Source organism: Balearica regulorum, chromosome 1, assembly GCF_011004875.1.
Source record: "Balearica regulorum gibbericeps isolate bBalReg1 chromosome 1, bBalReg1.pri, whole genome shotgun sequence".
Taxonomy (NCBI): Eukaryota; Metazoa; Chordata; class Aves; order Gruiformes; family Gruidae; genus Balearica; species Balearica regulorum.
Genome location: NC_046184.1, coordinates 150,918,394 through 150,940,754, shown reverse-complemented (window position 1 = coordinate 150,940,754; position 22,361 = coordinate 150,918,394). Strand labels below are relative to the sequence as shown.

Here is a 22,361-nt window from a genome sequence, read left to right as displayed (position 1 = left end):
GGCTTAGCTCCAAAGCTGTGACCCTCAAAAGCACAGTTCAGCTGCCAGTGAACTCTGGAGGTACCTCGACTTAACCTCCTGGAACACTGCAGACTTCATCCTCTACTCCTGCCCAGAAGCTCTTCCATCATGGTAAATATGACAGGTCAAGAATGTGGAAATCAGGTGCAACTCAGACTATTTTCCTCAAAGGGATGATCCATTATGTGTTTCCAGAGTGTGACTGAGATCCTGTCCAACTAGGAGCAGCCACAGCGGGTCAGGGCAAGGGTCCCTCTTGCCTGGTTGTCTGTCTTCAGCAGCAGCCATAAGTGGAAACCCACAGAGGAGTAAGAACAGGGCAAGCATATATGATAAGTTTCTCTCATGCTGTCCCAGCACCTATTTTCAGCTCAGAGTAAGTACCTGGTCTCGTCACAAGATGGAAACGCAAAGGGACCATTTTCTTTTAAAATGTAGTCAGAGATGCCTCTGCTATGGACTCTTCCCCTTTTGATGTGTTTGTCCATGGTTACAGCAAATCCAGGTTCAATTATCTGTGGTGTTTTAAAAGAAGGAATGAGCTCCTTCCTTTTGTTTTCTGAATGAAAACATTTAGCCAGTGGATTTCTGATGAAACCAAGTCGCTTCCTGCAATTCTGGATAAGGCAGCGGATGCCTCCACCTCTGTGCTCATCACCTCCCTGTTATCTCTCTGCAGAATGCCTCCTGCTGAGAACAGGCCGTCCCCCTCCCCCCCTCAGGTGCCCTGGTCCCTGCAGGAGGGTGGACCTAAACCTGGGGCCAAGTCTCTGAGTGTGACGTGACACCACCAAGTTTAGCCCGAGATAGACCACCGTGGTGATAAGCAGGAAAACACTTAAGTCCGCTTTTCAGCCTAGCCTTTACTCTTGGATTTTTCCTGTAACACTTCAAAACCTGAGACTGGCAGATGCTAAGAGAAATAATGAGTCTCATAGTGGAAGAATAACACCATGAAAATCCACTATTTCATTACTGGGCCACTTCTTCTCCATAGTTAGTGATATAACGGGATCAGATATTTCAAACATTGCCTTTAATATTTGGTGTGTTGCAAAGCAGCCAGAAACACAAATCTGTTGCCAGTACTTCATAGGGGTAAATCATTAAAGTTTGCAGCTGCAGAGCTTCCTACTCACGTGGGTGAACAGTTGCTTGCCATGAGCATCCTCTTCAGTTTTCTTTACACGTCTTCCACCACTCTGCATTGTGGTGAAAACCAAGAAATATTCCACCAGCTTGCTTTAATTAACTGTCAGAAGGGTTGTTTGTCTTTCCTAAACCACTGTGTCTATTAAACTGTGGATCCTAACTGTCCTGTATTTTTCTTTATAGATTTATATGTATCTTTGGCCTGCCTTTTTTTTTTTTTTTTTCTTCTGTGGTTTGGCAGTCATTTTCTGCTTATTTATGAACCACTTCACAAGCTAACATTATGCAGGCCCCCATAAGGGAGGAAAGATGAAGTTTGGCTCCTGAGAGAAGGGTAGAGTGGCAGATGGGGCACAAGAGACATTCAAAGTGAAGAGTGAGGGTGAATGTTTTAAAACCAGTAAGAAAAAGAGGAGGAATCATGTTCAGTTTACCTGCTCTCTAAGGTACCTCCAGCCCCTGTCCTCTTGCATCTCCACGTACTCCCATACTCCATTTCCTGGACCTATATCCCTTATTTGTAGGCTGGCTCATGCACTAATGACCAACTGACTTTGAAGGACAGTTTCAGCAGTAATTTCCTAACGATGCATACATTGTCCAGAAAAAACATATTGCACACCATGGATGGGTACATAAGAGCAGAAAACAGATTCCTCTTTGCACAAGGTGTTTTATTATGTTGAGTACCTGTCTACACAGAATAGATTATGAACTTATTAATTTCTTCATTAAAATTTGTAGTGATTTACAAGTGATTCATAAAGACATATCTGTAGCATCAACTGTGTATGATTTTGATGTCATTTACTCATTAGGTTGCCTGTGGATCCAATTCTTGCATAACCAATTACTTTATTTCAACACTAACTTTATCTAGCAGCCCAGAAGTTCAAAATATGAAAACCTTTGCTTCATGCTGTAATTCCACTATCAAGGGCTAACATAAACTATAAAGCAAGGAAGTAAAAAAACCCCCAAAAAACCCAACGTGTAAAACCTAATCTGGTTTTCCTTGCAAGGGTGGTGTTTTCTGTATTTTTTTATTCAGATTTGGCTCAGATTTGGCTCTAACGTTAAGGAGATTATTCTTATGGTGCTTGTGAAGAAAATTAGCCAACCGTATCCAACTGGTGGTCTTGCCTGAAAGATTACTGCTTCAAAAAAAAAACGTTCCCTTATTTTGAAAAGTCTTATTTCGGGGCATGCTATAAATTGCAGTTTGAACTCAGCAGGGTGAATAATGTTGTTTTAGGCAATGATACTGCTTCTTGTCATGTAGGCTTGATGGTTGATTAATTGCCTTTTAGGGGAAAGGAAGAAGAGAAACACTGTCTCTATTCAGGCCGTTAAAAAAAAAAAAAGAATAATCTTTGCATTGAATTGCTTATAAAAGTTTTTTTTAAAATGATTTTATCTCAGTATAATTGGTTGCTGCTGAACCACGCTCAGTTGTAGCATATTAATTTACACTGTTTTGCCTCATCTTGCCCTTCATTTCAGTTACTACATGCTGGAAAACAGACCTCGCAACATATATGGGATGGTTTGCTACTCATGCTTGTTGGCACCTCCGAACACCAAGGAATGTAAGTGTTCTGCAATTTCTATGCATTTCATCTGGTTTTGACTTTGAATCATCTGGAAGTTCAATATGAAGTCTTTCAGTGATGATTATTATATTCAAACAATAAGTCCATCTCCAGTAAAGCAGTTTCTGCTTCCAACTAGCCTTGCCAACAAAGGGAGCAAATGCTGAACATTTGGGGAGAGATCAGAACCTTTGATTGTAGGACCTGCTATTGTTCAGTTGCGCTCCAGTTTTCATCTGTTAAGACATCCCATGCAGGACTTATTGTGGTTCCTTAACCAGAAGGTACAGGAAGTCACAAAACTGTGTATTTTTTTTTTTAATTCAGTTTCAGTTCAGCATGAAGAAAACATGGGCTACTTTGTAGATCCTAGTAAAGGTGTATCGCTCCTTTTCATATCCTTTCTCCTTTACGGGGTAAAGAAAGTGAGAAAAAGAGAAGGAAAAATTAGGTTCTCTCTGAAAAAAAAAAAAAAAAATTCACCCCCTCAGAGAATCTGGAGCAGATCTGGAGAAAAAGCTTTCAAAAAAAAAAAAAAAAAAAGGGATAAAAATGGGCAATCCCCAAGAGAAACCTGATGCATCCAAACCCAAATCCTGTCCGTGGTCTGTTCTTTTCAAATTCTGTATCATGAAAAAGAATTGAAATATTTTGCCTGCTTGATTTGAAAGCAGAGGTTGACACAAAAGTCCCTGAGCATTTATTTGTGTACATAAATAGCAATTACTTAGTTCAGATGCTGCTGAACTGTGTATCATTGGTGCTCTGCAAGCCACTTCACAGGAGGACAGGTCATTAACAGCTCCCACCTTTCCTGAAGTGCAAGAGCTTAGATGAGCCAGAGGATAATTAATTACCATCTCACAATGCTCCCGGTGAGCGGTAACAACCCAGTTGGAGGCATCTCCCTGAACTGTCTGCATGCAAAGCAGACGATCCGTTGTACAGCCACGCACTCCCCTTGGCTACAGAAACCCACCCAGCCCTGAGACACGAACTTCTGCCCGCGACAGCGGGAGTGGGCGAGGGCAGGGCGAGCGTGATTTTGGTCTGTGTTAGGAGGTGGGGTAAAGGCGCTAGGGAGGACCTGAATGTGAGGCGTGGGAAGAAGGTGGAGAGGTAAGTGAAAACATGAGGTTAGGAGTCTCAGTGGGAGATGAGGTTATCTGGTAAAAGGATGCAGACGCATCTTCTGCAGGCATGTGCAGGCTGGCTGCCCCAGTGATGGGAATACAACCGTGCCTGCTGCTCACCGATAGCCAGAAATGAATCACTTCCTCAGCTCTGATGGTCTGTCTCAAACACATGCTGAAATGGGCTTTTAGTAGTATCAAACATGTTGTATCTTACTGATTTGGCAAGGAACTGCCAGAAGATCTTACAGCTATTACTCAATTCAAAAAACAAATCTTTGTCTTTTATAGAATATCTGGCAGTTACTATACATAATGTCCTTAGTTCTGTGAGGAAAGTATGAATTGCACAACCACATGCAATTTTACCTTGACAAACACAAGAATAAATATATATATATATATATGATCTTTGGGAGGAATTTAGGCAGGTGCATGAACTGACAAATTGGGTATTTAAGGTAGGAAAAAACATTAGTCCTAGAACGAGTAAACATTACCATTTTAATCAAGTCTGTGAAACCAACCTTTTGATTACAAGTGTTCAAAAAGCGGGAAAGCTTCTTAAAATCCAAATCCCTCAAATCACTAAGCTCAGGTAATTTGGTTTACAATGTCTAAACCTCTGGACCCTGTTTGGAATGGCAGCTCCCTAATTCATAGGCAATAATTTGTACTCCAGGTGGAAAATCAGCCTTGCTGCAGGAACCCCTTGAAAGGCTCACCTTTGTTGTGGCAGGCAGCATGAAATTCGGTATTAGCAAATGATCAAAGAGAAATCCTCTTTATCGTATGTTTCACTGTCATCAGATTATACCAGTCAGAGCAAAGAAAAGGTGTCACGTCAGTGTTGCACAACTGTATGGTTTTTTTTGAGGTTTACACATTCCAAACTCTGAGCACATACCCTTGATGTGAGCGTGCAGCTTCTGTCATATGAAGGATAATATCAGCTCTGTGGTAGGAATGGTTCCTCTATGCAGAACAGCTTCTGTGTAATGGTGCTCTTTGCTCACGTCTCAGGCTGTCATGCTGGAGGACCCAGAATGAGAACTCCAAACAGTCCCAGGCATCTTCTGTTCCTTTCTTGAGACTTCAAAATAGCATAGAACAGCGTTCAGGAACCTAACCCCCAGACTAAAGGGGGTGCCTCTCCCTTAGAGCTCCTTTTCTTCAAACGCTCCTGCATACAGCACACTGCTGGAGAAAGGTGATGCCATGGGCTGCGAGGAAACCAGGGTGGCAAATTACTCAAAAATAGGAAGCTGGGGGTGACAAGCTCTGGCTTTACACTTTTAGACAGAAAAATGAGGGCAGATAAATCCCATTTCAGGCCTTCATTAGGTTTGAGACAGGGCTGGAGGACAGTGGTGCTCTCCTTAGCTGGCAAAATACCTCGCTGGGGAAGTGCCTGGCCTGCCTGTTATGGAGGGCCAGGAGGAGAGCGACGTCGGGTATATGTGCCGCTGCATGGAAACCTGCTCAAAGGATTTGCCTGATGATACATTTTATCTGGCAGAAAAGTATTTGGGTTTGATCAAAGGGTAAACAAATAGCTTTCAACTCCAAGAGCCTGCTGTGCAACTTTCATCTCCTACACAGTCAATAAACCTTGAAATGGCTGAGGAAACAAGATGAACGCCCCATGTCCCAGCATCTGGAAATATTAGTGTAAAAAGGACTAGAAGTGAGAAAGAAATTCCCTTATGGGCCTTTATTATTTTTTTTTTCCCCTCTCACAGGACTTAAGACATAAATAGCACAAAATAGCATGGAAAAGAGGGGGAGGAGAGGGAGACATTTCACAGAGGTCAGAGATTTGAGGCAAACGTGTCACCAGGTTACGGTGTTGAAGCTCTCACTCTGGACTGAAGGATGGGAGCAACAGTGTTCTGCAGTCTGGGAGGAACACCAGGCTTCAGCAGCAGCTTGTGGGCACTGGGCACGTTGGGGGAAGGGGCTGTGCATGTGTGAGCATAACGGTGTGTGCTGTGTAGCAGGAAAGCTTTTTCTTGCTGGAAAAAGGGTAGACATCAATTACCATAAAGACTGCAATTTTTCGTATCCTGTGTGCTGTGAAATGTGGCAACGTGGTCTAGTGGAGGGTGTCATAGCAGGGGGTTGGAACTAGATGATCTTTGAGGTCCCTTCCAACCCAAACCATTCTGTGATTCTATGAAACACGTATGTAAGACTTTTGGGGTCCCTCAAGTCCACTGTGTAGGAGCCTCAGTGCTGGTCTGCTAAGCACAGAGGAGCACAGTGCCAAAATATCAAAGATGTGAGACCTTCCTTCATCTGTGCATGAAGCAGATCACAAGCCATCAGTGACCCTGGCTGACAGTAAATTGGGATATGATACCTCTGTGATAAATAGCAGCACTGCAAAAAGTAGGGGAGGCAGGTTTCCTATGCAAATCAAAGAATGAAGGTAATGAGCGCCAAACCACTTTAAGATGTGGCTTCCCACAGTTAAAGGTGCTGGATTTTCTGTCAGCGCCTCTGGAATTAGAGTCACTTGAGGCTCCTGACTACGCAGAGTGTTTTTGTTGGGTTTTAGTGTGTTTTTTTTCTTTTATCCAATATAAAAGTTTATGTAAAAGACAGAAGATTTTAACCTACATGGAGTCTCTCTGTTAGAGAGGTACAGTTACTGCTGGAAGAGAGTTTGGTTTTAGCTGCTACAACTCTCTATCAGTTTATGTATATTAATTCTGCTCTTCTCTTCAATATCTGATATTAGCCATTCCAGTTCAAAAATGATAGAGGAAAACAAAATCAAACTCCACTACAAAAACTTGAAGAACATTTACTTTGAAGTTGTATTTACACAATTACATCAAATATGCAAATCCTTTGCCATTCGCAGATTATTGATCTAGAGAACTTTGGCAGTTGTTTGAGAGTTTTCTTTTGAATCTACTGTATATATTCATAACTGTGCCTGGGCACAAAATACTGTTATTTTTTCTCACATTTTTGCAGGTTGTATATATATGAAAACAGATGCAGTAATCAACCTGTGTAAGTTTTTAAGTCTAACACCTACTGCTGATGGCTTAACAAAATTAAAAAAAAAAAAAAAGAAAAAAGAAAAAAAAAAAGAAAAACAACCAAGGAAAACATATGTAGTCAAGTTATTTTTTTAATTAGCAGAGAGCAAATGGCATCTAGAAGCAGAAAAGATAATTTTTATTATTGTATCGTTAGAACTTCAAAAACAACTAGACAGATGAGATGGAACAATTGACTAACAGGCTGATGGCTTTGTGTGACTAGCTATAATCGGGGGGGGGGTCACATCCATACCCAAGTACTAAAGACTGAGAACTCAGCCTCCTTAATTGAAATGCTTAACATAAACAAGCCTAATGCCAAAAACACTTGTATTAGTGAAAAATAATTCTTTCAGAGATTTTTATTTTAACTCTCCATTCTTTATAATATCATTAATTTTCTTTCCTTGCCAGTTTTGTCCTTTTGTAATATGATCGACATCAGCACTTTTTTTTCCTTCTGTTTCAAATTATGCTTACAAATGAATAGGCTTGTTAGCTGGAACTAACAAACTTTTCTTTCTTTGTTTCTTTTTTTTTTTTTTTTTTTTGAGTTGTTTGATCTCTGAACACCCCATTCCTCTTCACATGTGGAATGGGAGAAATGTTGAAGGCAGTGCTTTATTGTTCACTGGTGCTATGGCCTAATTCTCATCCCCTTAGGGTTTGTCTATATTAGGAAAGGGACCTAATCTTAGGACAAAATTGGCCAGCCTCAGCCGTAAACCTTCAAGGGGAGAGATCTGAGAAGCAAAGATGGGGTTTGCTGGGAAAGCAGGTCCCAGGTATCACTCAGGAGGGCACCTGGTCCCAGTGCAGCTCTCCTGAAAGAAAACTCCGATGACTTTGATGTTTTCACCTGTGCTGGAGCTGCAGCTCCCACAGTGAGCACCACCCGCCCATGGGAAACGTTGCGTGTTTCTGCAGCATCGCTCTGCCCAGGCTCACGAGCTGCAAAACCTGCAGAGCTGCAGCTTTCCACCACCTGGAGCCTGGCACCAAGGCACAGGAGAAATGGGGGACTGGCTCCTTGCGGGTCCGTTCTCTTCCTTTTGACCCTTCTGAAGTCACCGAAGTAGGGTTTAAGCAGCGATTATCCCCTTCAGGTTGCACAGAGAAAGAGGTGATAACACTGAATTCCTGGAGGTAGGTTTAATTCGTGAAGTGTGTGCCTCTGACCTTCCAGTACCATGCAACACTTGCAGCTTCCAGTGCATCCCTAAAAAAACTAAAACACGCTAATAAATTGTCAGACTAAGGCCATGCAGCCTATAGTCATCACCACTTCCCTGCCCTGGTAAAATAAAAGGAGAGAGAAACAGAGCAGTTAAAGACATTACAGAGAGTGCAACAGCATAGAATACTTCCTTTTATGTGTCTGAAGAGTAGGGGTTACCTACAGTGAGAATGACCAGGTCAAAAATAAAAGTCTGGGGCATCTTGGCTATCACTGGTTTTAGAAAGTTCAATCTCAGGAATTAAATTACTTCATGCTCTTCCTGATTTAATAACTACCTACACTAACTGAAGTATCTACCTGTGGCCCCAGGAAACATTAACTTGCCTTACAGTATTCTGTATGTGCCCTGATAATAAAAGACAAAAACATAAAGAGCAGTCAGGCAATCATCCTCTGTCTAGGATATGCTCTGTTATTGGTGATTTGCAATACTTTCAGAGTTGGTTAATGTTTGATTACTGAAGTCACATGTAGATGCCTTAGAGAGAGGCTTGGCTTTGACTGCTGCTGCTGCTGCTTCCATGACTTTCCAAGTGCACAGGGTTTCCATATGAAGTGTCGTTTCCTGAAGTTCGAAACAAAAGCTTTCATGTAAGTACCTGAATACAGATTTATATTAATGAAAATTCTGACCTCTGCTTTCTAGATATCTAGGTCTTTATTTATGACTAGGTTTAGTTATAACCCAGTTTTCAATTACTATGTCAGCCATAAACTCTCTACTTTTTTTGAATTTCAACTCAATATAATTTATTTTTCATCTCATATCCCAGGCTGTTAGTTATTTATTTGCGTCTGCTTTATCTTACTTTGGTCCCATAAAACAATCTCAGTGATGGCACTCGCAGCTCGGCTGGCAGTAAGGAGTGTGCATTGCCGTTCATAAATGAGCCATGGCTGTGAGAAGGGGGATGCATCAGGAGAAAGCAAGCTGCACTCGATGGCAAGGAATAGATACATACACACACAAAGACATTTTTAAAATGCTTCTTATTTCAGGATCACTCTGATAGTCTGTTGTATACACACTTTGGGTATTTTTATAATATGTCATTAAGTATTAATAAACTTTTAAAAAAAAGCTGTTGCTAGTTAGGAGCAGAAGTCCTTCGCATGGACCAGTAAGCTGACACTCACAGCAACCTATGTCAGGAGCACATATGGTCTCCTACTGCACCAGATTTTATTCATTCATTCAAATTCCACTTGCAAGGGGGCATGTTGGTAAAACCTCCCCTCCCCGTGCCCTCCTCCTCTCACAAATCTGATAGTTTTGTTCATCGCTTCTTATTGTAAATCTGTCTTGAGACAAATGAACAACTGTAATAGTCCTGTTACATAAAGCAGAGAGGTTCTTTGAAACAAGCAAAAAAATTATTTTATTGCCCAGCATTTGTTCACTATGAGGACAAAAGGCTGACTGCACGGCAATTTAAATTAAAGCTATCTTTTGAGCTAAAAAACCCCAAACATTCAACTGTGAATACCAGTTCAATTGTTCTTTTAAACAATAAGTATGTTTTTTAAATGAAACTACATTTAGACTCCAGGAAAGTTATAACTAAGTTACAATTTTTGAATAAAAACATTTATAAAGCAAAAGCTGACCAAACTTCAGTGATAAACTTCTTTCCTAATGTCTTTATCACATTCCTACAATATTACTTACAGGTGTCCAGGAATATAAACCACTCTTTTACACAGCTATATTACGGCCATCAGTCTTTTTTTTGTGCTTAAAATAGAGTTGTTTCCATATGTTGTGCTGTAGCACCTTAGGATGTCTCTGCCTGAACTATATCTCTGTCTTTCTAGATTATGTAAGTGTCATCTATATTGAAACCAGAATTAATAATGTGATCAGGATGCAAAACTGGATGTGCACAAGAACAACTGACGTTGTAGTCATGGTGTACTGCTGCACTGGGGAAAAGCAGCAGCTACGAGTTCTATTTCTTTTTGCTCACACAAAACTAATATGAACTGAACTTCTGCAGAAGCTGGCATTTTTGGTTCCCCTTGTAGCGCAGGTGCACAAATTGGCACTTTCTTCTAAGCCACATCTAAAGAAAAATCTTGGCTCATCATGAATATGCCAAATTATTAAATTTGATAATAGGCTTAAAATATGCATAACGACTAACTCCCACCTAGATATATGTAAAAAGCCATCATGTTCTAGCACCAGCCTTGATTTTGCCGTGACAGGCGCTGCAGAACAAATGAGGTGGCCTCATTCCCATGGAAAGAAAATGCTTCACGTAGGCTCTGGAGCTGAAGGTTCCTCCCTCTTGTGCGCGGGAGAGGCTCATGTGCGTGTGTGTGCGTGCATGGTGTGGGCAACACGCCATATCCTGGTGTGAGGTAGAGCTGGGTGAAGCGTGACGATGATGCTGAATGAAGAATGGACGACCTTCCTCCTTACTGTTGCTATGATATGTGCCGCCGCGTGACTTCCCACCTTGGAAAGGCTCTACTTCCTTTCACAGACAGGTGGAAAACATGAGGTCAACAATACAAAACGACTGAAAGCTTGATTAGACAGAAATGCTTCAATGACTACATATTTCAGATGGAGAAACAGAGAGAGAGAGGAGAGTTTGATAAAACTCACTTATGGAGGAGACGAGCTGAAGCTTGTTACGCTCCCAGCAGACAATGCAGCATGGCTTGCCCGTGTGAACCGAAGGCAGCGTAAGAAAAGCATTGCTGGCTTGTTGCGGCTTGCAAGGACTACACAGAATTGCAATTGTTTGTAACTGGATTTGCCGGGGGGACTGCAAGAATAGGCCTAGGCCTGGTGGCTGTGGACGTGCTACAATGCTACAGCATTGGCCATTTGCTGAACTTCCTCTGCTGTCCAGCCACGATGAGTAAATACACAGGTCGAGACCAAGGGTGATTCGCTTCAGTTTTGTGAAGAATTGCTGAGAATTTATCAAATGACCAGTCTTTAATCTCCAGTACATGCAGATGACATCTTCATCTACCGATGCCTAGATGCTCTGCTGCTATATTGCTCTTTCTGGAGCTCATAACTAATTCTTCTTAGAAGGAAGTCTGTCACAGAGAAGGGACCAGAGGCAAGACTTATGTAATCTGCCTGTCATTTACATAATATGAAAAGCATCTGAATTAACAAATTAGTGTATTTAAAACTTTATGAAAACACTTTTTCAGTTTGAATAAAACCACAATTAGAATAAATGAATCCATTCCCTTCCAACAAATGAGGTTTGAAAGAAGTTTTACCATTGTTAAAGAAAATTTATTGTGAAGACATCTGCAGCTCATACTTCGTGGCCACTTTAAGAGTGTACATTTCTCATTCACTACATGCAGCCACATTTTATGTTAGGTAATACTTCTTCTTTTTAGAAAACATTCCTCTTAATTTGAAGAGCATGTATATTGCTTTGTTCTTAACCATGGAACATTTCTCAGACCATTCCAGACAACTTAATTTCCTGTCAAGTTTACCTGGTGCGTTTAATTTCTCAAAAATATTTACTAGGTCAGAAGAATGGCACGGTTAGTTCTCAGCTACCCTAGTTGCCAGACTAGCTTGTGGAGTCGTGTGCTGTGTGCACCTTGCCAGATGACTGGGACAGTCTTTTGCCTTCAGGTCTGCTGAATTTAATTATCATTGGACTTTTCCCGTGGACAGCTGCTACAAACCAGGAGGGATTTCATACCCCCTCCAAACCAGAAGATGTTTTCCAGTGTCTGTTGATGCTTGCTGTTTGTGTAACTTGCTTACCAATGATGTTAAAATTTATTTGAGAATGAAGAGAGTGTTTTCTCCCAACCCTAATGTTTTCATTCTGTTTTGGAATGCTGTGCCAACACCATCCTGTATGAAAGCATTCCCATGAACAGCCTTATTCCCAATAATATCCAGTATTGTCTGGTATTGTCAAATTATGTTAATTTATTGCTTGGTTTACTGCTTTGAAAACTTGGTGTATGATACCATCTGAAAGATTAGCGTTAACTTTAGACATGGAAATCCCTATTGGACAATCCCACTCCTCTGCCAGGCTGAAGTATTTCCTTTAAGTAAGTTCTTCATTTCACTGTTTTTATGGATTTTCCCCCCTCCTCAGAATATAGATTTGGACTGACAGGGGGAATCATAAGAAAAATACTGCCCAGACAGATTGCAGGAAATTCTAATATTCCCTTTTATGATTGTACAGTTCCATGGAACAGAAAAATATTCAACGGTATTATTTGTCACCTTTCCTAGGTTTACTTGTGGGGGGTCATGATGATGACTTGCATACTATCAGAGTTTCACACTGATCCTGGTAGTGAAGGCTGCTTGTCAGAAGCACTAATTTGATGAATCTAGCAGCTGGGATCTGGGGTCTGCAGTTGCAAGTAATGGAGTGGGGATTGTAAATGTTTTGAGTCATCAGCTGGATCCTGGAAAACTTTCTGCTACTCGGGACAGATTTGTGATAGGGGACTCTATGTGTAGCAGTTGGCCCTGCCTGTCTCTGAAGATGCTTGGGCTTTTTCTAAGCTCGTAACAGTTCAGGAACTTTAACTTCTTCCACTTCCTCTGGATGCTGTGCAAAAATGTAGACTATAACGCAATTTTCAACATGATAGAAATGCCATCAAGCTAAGTCAAGGCTCTGTTTACTTGGGCCAAGCTATTGCTTTGACTGGACAAAGTAACTGTGGAAGTTCATGGCATTTCTGTTTATATTGCAGGCGCAGGGGCTACTTCTGGCATTTCAGCCATTTTCCCGAGTACCTCTGGCACAAGCACTTTCTCGCCTTACCAGCACGCTCACAAAGGTAAGAATGCATTCACAGATTTAATTTAGCAGCTGCTGGTTTCGAAAATAGCGTCAACAAAGTGCAACTGAACTGAAAATATCTGTTGTGGATTTCATTGCCACTATTTGCAGATTTCTAAAACTGGAAATATTAAAACTGCTATTAAAAATAATTCAGAATCAATTTTTATTTCTTGGTTAATGAACACCACTGTTTTAGTCAGATGGACTTAAAATGGATTCAAACTGTACTCAGTAATGCCGGCAACAAATTTAGCTCATTATTTGTAGCCATACAGAAATGGCACTGTGCCTCAGCAAAGCATAACTTAGACTGGTGAAAGTAATTTAATGCACAAATATGACCAGTCTCTTATTGAGCTAGCATAAACAGTTGTCCGGCATGATTATTAGGTTTTAAAAATAAGTGAATCTGAGAAGACACAACAGGAAAGATGCAGTTAATGAGGTACTGACAGTGCTGATCTTCCTGGTATTGTCTGGAAACATGATCGTGAGGACCATGTTTTCAGAAACATTGAAGTTTTCATGCATTTTAGCATCTCTGTCATTTCCTGCGTCCTTTTGTGGCTTTTCAATTCTAGTCTGTTGCATTCAAATTCTGCTTCTGAATAACTTTTCATATACCTTATTTGGAATTCACTTTCCGGCCATGCTGTTTTAAGTCTCTGTTAGAAAAACATCGGTCCTTCCACGTGTGCATTGCATTCTCCATTTTACTGCAAAGCTTTTGAGGCAGCCATGATTATCAACAGTAATTTTAGCTCTCAACCCAGTTGTTTCTTGGTTGTTTGTTTGTTGTTTTTTTTTCTTTTCTGTGCTGTTTCCCAGAACACAGTGTTAGGAAAGCTGCTACTCTCGTTTGCATATAGCTTCCTATGTTATTAGCAGATAATTTCCTACACCTTTGTATCTGATGGATCATGTAATCAAATATTTTTATGAATACCATTAACTGGTTATTGCAGCATAAATGTCACAATTTTAAAAAAACCTGTTTATTAGTTTGTCTTTGAGATGTAACACTAAGTTTTTCAATGCTTAACAAGTAACCAAGACTCAGATCAACTAAATGAGTATGCAAAAATGTAAGTGTAGAGCATAGAGCAAACTGTTAACTATTCTCTGATCCTAAGAGCTGCTCCTTTATGAAAATTTTTTTTTTGTTTATTCCAGCAGATCTTTCAGGACAAGGACATCTGGCTACAGCTCTTATAATTGCAATGTCTACCATCTTCATAATGGCTATTGCCATTGTCCTCATCATCATGTTTTACATTGTGAAAACAAAACCTTCTGCTCAAGGTAATTGGTCAGCACATGAAATTTTAGCTGCAAATGCTATTTTTAGAGAGCTTCTGAGAATAACTAGTGTCATATTTTTATATTCTAGCCTGTTGCAAGAGCCACTCAGTAAAAAACGTCGAAGCTCAGGCTAACACACAAGAAGAGAAGAAAGAAGTACAAGGTATAAGTTGCTTTAGTTTTGCTTTTTCTGTCCAAGACTATATTGGGCTTAACTATTCTTAATGCATTTCTCTTAATTACAATTTCTCTTTTGAATTGTACAAAATCCACGTCAGTTTACTGAAGAATTGTGTATAGTAGTTTTTGTATTTCCAGAATGTCACTTAATAGTCTGGTAGCAATTTAAAAAGTAGCAGAGAGATTTATGTTTGCGGTAAGGTTGCCAGCAGAAGCAGCTCCTGAGACAAAACACAGGTTTGGAAACTCATTGCCAATTTAAATTTCTCTAATTGTTGATCTGCAGATAATGTGGTGATATTCTCTGAGAAAGAAGAGTTTGAAAAACTTACAGCCACTCCAGCTAAGGCTGTTAAAAGGTGAGTAAAAAAATAAACATACTGCCGGTTGGACCAAAGTGGGGAAGCGACGTAGTCACCATTCATCCCAGTACGGACGAATACACGAAGAACAAATTAGATGGGTATGCTGGTAGTTTGCTGCAGTAGGGAGAAAACTGGGATGCCTTAGTCAGCTTTTTTCCCCTGCAGTGTCTACGAGAGGATGACAGACGTTACCAAAGAGAAACCTGTGTCCTCCCCACTCCCTCTGTGACCAGTTCGCCAGCTCCTGGGGCTCCATCTCCTCTTTTGAGAGGTCCGTTTCTGGGACCTGAGCACTGCTCTTGCATACATGCCCTTAGTAAGGATCCCCTTCACTTTAGGCAGGAGGAGTAAAAATAGCTGCTCCAGACCTTAAGGAAACTCCTTGTCTGTAGCATCATCTGGTTGGCACGGCGTGATAGTGTTCCTCACCTTGTGTCTGCCTGGCGGCCAAACCTGGCTGGGTAACGTGATTAAGGTGGGCTAAATGCTGTCCTCAGTTGGAAAATCCCTCTGTGAAAGGATTCTTGCAAGCTATGCGTGACTGCGTAACTCGGTGGGCATTGTACAGATACCCTGGGCGGGCAAATGCAGTTACATTCACAGGATTTTGGAGGAAAGGCATTTTAAAAAAATGGAAGACACTTTTATTCCATTACTCTAGGATAGCAAAAAGGAGATGATTGGAGTCAACCCACGAGAGGCTGCACTAAGATAACCATGTCCTTCATTTTACAGTGAAAATGATGCATCTTCTGAGAATGAACGACTTTTAAGTCGTAGTATGGATAGTGATGAAGAAGCTGCAGTTGACAAGCAAGGGACTCCAGAGAGATGCTTGTTATCTTTAGTGCATTTGGCCAGAGATAAATCTTCTACAAGCAATAAATCAACTGGGGTAAGGTTATTTTGAGAGTTAAAAATCGAGAGGATTTTTCGGTGTTGTTTTTTTAAGAAAACAATATACAAACTATCACCCCCCAAAATGCATTATAGTGCAGACCAAACAAATTTATTATAAAATCTCCTTTGCATAGTGGTGTGTATATATATATATATCTCATAGAATCATAGGATAGTTTGGGTTGTTCAGGGCTGAAAACAAAATTTCCTACAAGAGTAATAACTTTGCTTTTTTTGAGTGTTATATTTTATAGCCTAAAGAAAGAAAAACCAAATAACAGCAAAACCCCAATATAGCTCATGCTAATATAACTAACCCTGATGCTACATTTACCACAGAAAATCCAAGGCAGAAAAATAATGCAACAGCATGGCTGACTTCGTACGACAGCATAGCATCTGAGTACCTTGACCCAGTAGCACTGGTATTTCCACAGCACGGGCTTTTTAATAATATCCGGTGTTGTGCTTGCGTTTTCTGTAATAATTCTGAAAAACACACACATGCTTTGAAGGTCACTCCTGTGCTCTGAAGGACACTGTAAATCCACTGTTTATTTTGCTGTGGAAGGCCTTCACTTCTTCCTGCTGAGCATATACTGCTCAGGGCATTTTATCTCACTTGGAGTATTTCAAGGCATAGCTAAGGCCACACCTCACCCACACAACTTTTTAGTTTATATTAACATGAAACTATCCTTAAAAAGAAGGTGTCTGCTCAGATTTTTTTATGATTTTGGTACTTCAAAAATAACTCAAAACTGGCAATAGCTAGGACAAAATTGCATCATTAATATCAAACATCAGATATCTTTTAAGAATGAAAAGGTTTGAAAATGAATCTTTTCATGTTTGCACGTTTTAAATTGTTGGGATGGTTCAGCTCAAGCTTTCTAAAATAGCTCATTTTTCAGCTGAGACCAGACACACAAAATCTCAACATATGAGAAGTGTTTTTGTAATTGTAGACAGTTATGGTCATCTGAAAATAACTTACTACTCCAATGCTCACATTTTAAAATTCAGTTTTCTGAGGTGTCTCTAAATACCCAACTTTATCACAACTCTGTATGCACTAGCTTGAAATTGGATGATACAAGTTGGGTATGCATGAAATCAGAACATGTAATAGGAAGTGGCTTACCTTCTAAAGATCATATATAATAGATACATTCTCCTGAATAATTTAGATAGCTTGTAAGCACACATGAAGCATGAACTGTTTCCTCCAGATCTTCTGTTCTAACATACTTCTCATGGATTGAAGCCTGCTGACAAAGTTGAAGACAAATTTTTCAATGAAAGTACAGATTGTATCAAGATCCACCGCTCCCTACCTAAGATTTCATAATTAAGCCAGTTGCCGAAGTTAGAAAAGCAGTAATTTCTTCAAGATGGAGATTAAGTAACATTTCTAGTACAGGAAAGAGTATTAAGTAGCTATTGGAGAAGGGTGAAGAAAGTTAGAGGCTTGCTCTTAACCAAGTCTGCTCCTTCCTAGTTAAAACAAAAACCATTATGCAATGAGCTGCCACACAGAGGATCGTCAAGCTCAATTTTACCTGTTTGCTTTCAGCATAAGCTTTACAAATCCCCCATCTTCTGGGTCTGGTAAAAAGAGCATTCTGCATAATTCTTATTGAGCATGGAATTATTTAACCTCCCTCCTTGCCCTAAAAATGAGAGAAGGATGAAAATAAGCATCCAATAGTTTGCCTGGGAGGAGTTCTAATAAATCCTGTTAAAGGAAAATTTCCTGTTTACAAGGTTCTAAAACAGCTAATCCAAGCCTACAGTAGCAACATAACCAATTAAGCACATGTAAATTATACCAAGAATATGCGATCAACAATCAGTGTCTGCATTGCATTGCCCTGCAATATAACACACTTGCCTGCAAGACAGCCTTCGGTTGGAGCAGCCACTTTGTGCTCTCTGGCTGCAAGTCTATTAATCCAAGTCATTGATGTGCCTTGCCCTTTAGAGCCCAAATAAAATGAGGAAAATCTTTCTACAAAACAAAATACTGAAAGCAGAGCTTTTTTCCTAGCCTGGTTTGCAGTGAAAAGTGGCAAACGTGTGGAGATAATGCTAGAGTCCTATCAAAAAGAGCTTTTGAGAAAGCTCAGTCCTAATGAGAGCTGGCAGAGGGATAACAATTCCAGTCCCTGAGAACTCATGACATTTTGACATTTGTTTTCACTCCACATTGAATCCAAAGCTAAACCTTGAGAATATTTTTTGCTAAATTATTCTGTATAAAAATGACCATTTTCAGCTTGGAAAATGTCAGGTTTTCAGTCTGAGTTTCTTGTCAAAAATGACTAGAGCACCTTGGACCTCAGATTTTCCCTGTCCAAAGCTTCACTGATTTTTTTTTTTTTTTTTTTTTTTAATCTATCTGTAAAATGTTTCAGATTCAACCAGGCAAAATATTATGGAAGAAAATAGTGTTAATTAGTAATGCACTAAGCAGTTCTACGTCAAATGACAGAAAGGAAGATCCCCTCCTCTACAGTGCTATTAGATAACTGAAAGAAGGCAATTTTGGTCTGAATTTAATTCCCTGTGGCCAGTCCTGTCCTGGATTACCTGGACATCCCTGCATTAATTGCCTGCATGTGTGGTATTGGATTTGTCCTCATTGTCAGGAACTTGCTTCGGTCTGAAAGAGAAATAAAACATACAAACATTTGGAGCAGAAAAGTAATTGATCTAAAAAAAGACTATAAGATGGAAAGAAAGATCATTAGCAGTGGAAAGTGCAATCAGAAATAGGTTTATGCTTCATGGAATAATTGCTGTGTCCTTTTCTTTGAGTCTTCAAAAGAGAACCTTGAGGACATCGTGTGATAACCCCTAGCACCATGAAATGAGGATCTCCCACAGGTTTTCCACTGCTTTCTGCTAATTGTTTACTCCCATGACTGAAAAATTAATGAAATAAAAATCTTCTCATTTAGATTCAAAGCCGAAGGAAAAAGATACTTGACGTGTATGCTAACGTGTGCGATGTTGCAGAAGGTGAGTGTACAAAACTCGCACCCACACTAACAGCACCAAATTAGATCACAAGCATTTGCTATAAAATAAGAAAGGCCTCTGCCTTCCTACGGAAAGGAGAAAGTCCCAATCCATAAAAGACACTGTGTATGCAGATTTGCACTCACTTGCCGGGAAGCCCCGTGGTGCCCTGACCCCAGCGCTGTCCTGGCTGCGCCTGGGCTGGAGCACGCCACGGCTCCTCTCCTGGCGTGGGCTTCCTTCCCAGGAGAGCGGGGAGGGCGGCGCTGGGCCGCGCTGGGACACACACACAGACCAAGGTGCAGAGAAGCACTCTCGCGTTCTCCATCTGGAGATTTATTTGTCTAGTCCTTTGGATAGCAGAGAGGATTTAGTTCCAAATACGAAAGTGTGATTTGGAGAGGGTCAGGACTGCATTTCAGACACAAGTCTTGACCTACTCTGCTTCTCTAAATGCTGTCCTACTTCTCACGACAAAAAGTGGAGTGTCCAAGTAAGTCAGTGTTTTAAGTGTTTTAACCCTCTTTAGCACTTGACTACCTGGATCGTTTTGGCAGAAGAGACGTGAATTAATTTCCCTGCAGAACAGAAGACATGACTGCATTTGCTTCACACATCACACACACTTTGTGTGCGCATGTGCATATGAGTCCTCTGTGGTGCGGGGAGCTCTATCTCCCACCAGATTACTGCTGTTGAGTACGAAGCAGGAAAACTACAGAAGCAAAAGACTGGTTTTGGAAAAATGCTGTAGCAGGTTCTCTCCTCTATTCTGTGATGATACGTAGAAAAAATGTCCAGGAAAAAATAGCTTTTTCCCCACAGGATGAATGTTAAATCCTCTCTGGAGATTCAGTGATAGTAATGACAATCAAGCATTTGCAGGGGCTTTTATGCTTGCAAGCATCAGGCATCATTGCTTCACCTCACTCCTCGCACTCCTACAAGGGCAGTTTCCAATTACAGAGATGTTACAGCAGCTGCTGGTGACAGGCTCAGGGAAGGGTCAGAGCTGTCTCTCGAGCTCAAACACTGGGCCTGACGTGTAGAGGTGTATTAATGGAGCTGCTCACTAGGGATATGGTTGCAATATGCTTTTTCTAACAGCTAGGAAATTGTTGAAGGAAGGGGCAGTGCCATGGGAATACATACAACCCATCTATTACTTCTTTCCCCGCTAACTTTTCACCCTAATTATTGTACCCTACTGCAATTAGGAAGAATTACCTTTGGTAATATAGAGCAATAACTTTGGAGCTAGACATACCTATCGTGGTATGTCTTAAAGATAGTTAAAGACATATTGTGGTATGTCTAAAGATAGTTAAGGACATATTGTGGTATGCCTTAAAGATTTTAGCTGTACTTATTGCTAACAGTATACACTGTAATACTTTAATGAATGCCATGAATAGACAAGACTCGTGCACAGACCCATCTGACAATAAACACTTCATTTTGCAGGTCTGAGCCCTACGGAGCTCCCATTTGATTGCCTGGAGAAGACCAGCCGAATGCTCAGCTCGACCTACAACACTGAAAAAGCCATAGTGAAAACGTGGCGCCACCTTGCCGAGAGCTTCGGACTGAAGAGAGATGAGATAGGTGGTATGACAGATGGCATGCAGCTATTTGATCGCATCAGCACAGCAGGTTACAGCATCCCAGAACTGCTAACCAAACTGGTGCAAATCGAGCGGTTGGATGCTGTCGAATCCTTGTGTGCGGATATTCTGGAGTGGGCACAAGCAATGCCTGCTCCTGAACCAGCAGGGACATCCTGACATGCCTGCCTGGGACCTGCACTTCCGCATCACCTGCAAGAGCCACGATTCCATCAAAGACTTTGAACAAAAGACCATTGATGTTTCCTCTACTCCCGATAACCCATGGGAAGCTCTTCTCTTCAACTTCTAAAAAAAAAGTGAAGTTACACATCTACCAAAACAAGAGCAGAAATCTCCCAAGAAACTTGGTATGAAACATGTCATTAAACAAAATGATCATGTTAAGCAGTTGCTGATACTAAGTGGATACACAAACATCCGTTTTGCGGTCTGTGTATGAGTATGTGTGCAGATAACCCTGCTGACACCCTTCCTGCCTGGCCTTCAAGGCAGCCATTGAATTTCTCTCTGAAAGTATTCCTGTTTCTTAGGACTTCATTCAATGGTTTAATAGTTACAGTCAAAAGCAGTACCACAGCTACAGTATCAATTAATACACGAGGCACGTACATTTCTATCGGCTCTAGCACATTTAATATATAACCAGTTTCATCTTCTATACTTACTACAGGTTTGTTGAATCTACAAGTATGTGCACAGGTGTATATACACGGTCCTCAGCTTAACTAACTATACTATATGAAAAAAGAGTCAAAATAATTTAGAGATTAAAGTGCTTCGAAATGCTGTACATATAATGCACGTAAATGCACTCTTGGTCCATACTGACATTTCAGAAATTGTAAATTCAAACTGCTGCCTTGCTGAGGACAAGCTGGTTAGCAAGTGGGCAGTAAAAGTTGGCAGTCACTCCTTGTAAGTTGAGGGCAACAAGTACTTCTCTACTTTGCTGTTACAAAAAAAAGAAGCAACGAAAACAGCTTGTCCACTACCATGAAAAAACTATTTTTCCAGTAGCAGAGGAAAATCAGACAAAAGTGGTGCACATTTGACACTAAGAGCAAAAAGAAAAGATTTCTTTAGAGACACTTGAAATGTAGAGGAACAAGTGTTTTATTAAATGCTATACTCTTGTAAATGTAGACCATGATCACAGAGTCCACAGGTGAAAATCAGCTCCTCTGGAAGGTAAAGCATTATTGTGAGTTTATGTACAACAAAAATTGACCTTTTTTTTGCATCTTAGTGAATCTGATTTTCTTGGTTAAAAGTTCTCTAAAACTTCTACAGACCACAAATCAGTAGCTGTTACCAAACCTATTTGCTTAATTTATAGCTAAAACGAGTGATGACAGATTTCAACCACTAAATTGACGTGTCAGTTACAAAGCAATACTTTTTTAAATTCCAAAAAGCATGACTGAATGAAATGCTATAAAAATATTAACTACTACCCTGGAGTTAACAACCAGTATTCTGTCACTGAGTAACTAGATCTTATCTCTGAGTAACTAGATCTTATCTCTGATAGTATCATAATTGTGCAGAACATTTAATATCATCCTTTAACATCTATATTTAGTCTCTTTTCAGCACTTGATTTGTATAGCAGAGGAAGTACATACTGCAACATAAAACTATTCCTCTCATTATTCTTCTTTCACCATTTCTTTCGTATCATAACACACTCTTCATTAATTTTCATATGCCAAATCTGATAAGAATTTTGACTTTTCTTTTAAATGCAAGCTGCATTTATTTAAACATTAAACTAGCTCATTGATGTTTAATTTAGGGGTGAAATTCTTGCTGTCTTGAAATCAATGACAAATTCATACAGATTTCTAGATCTGCTGATAACTCAGCAATCTTCAATAAGATTTTCAAGACCCTGAATTTGCAGTTTAGGACTATTGCTACTAAAATAAAAAAAAAGAAAGGAAAAAAAAAGAAA

The 22,361-nt window shown here is 40.3% G+C and overlaps 1 protein-coding gene across 2 annotated transcripts in view; it reads left to right on the top strand.

The window, feature by feature from the left end:
• Window positions 1–22,361, top strand: part of EDAR (ectodysplasin A receptor) — a 74,210-nt gene extending 51,849 nt beyond the window's left edge. The window contains exons 5-12 of one of the 2 annotated variants that reach the window (XM_075739099.1): window positions 2,677–2,762; window positions 12,917–13,003; window positions 14,182–14,310; window positions 14,399–14,473; window positions 14,777–14,849; window positions 15,591–15,750; window positions 18,719–18,779; window positions 20,244–22,361. In XM_075739099.1, the coding sequence (XP_075595214.1) occupies window positions 2,677–2,762; window positions 12,917–13,003; window positions 14,182–14,310; window positions 14,399–14,473; window positions 14,777–14,849; window positions 15,591–15,750; window positions 18,719–18,779; window positions 20,244–20,563 (991 nt within the window). In that variant the 3' untranslated portion in view covers window positions 20,564–22,361. The remainder of the gene's footprint in view (window positions 1–2,676; window positions 2,763–12,916; window positions 13,004–14,181; window positions 14,311–14,398; window positions 14,474–14,776; window positions 14,850–15,590; window positions 15,751–18,718; window positions 18,780–20,243) is intronic. The other variant, XM_075739108.1, reaches the window with a different exon arrangement.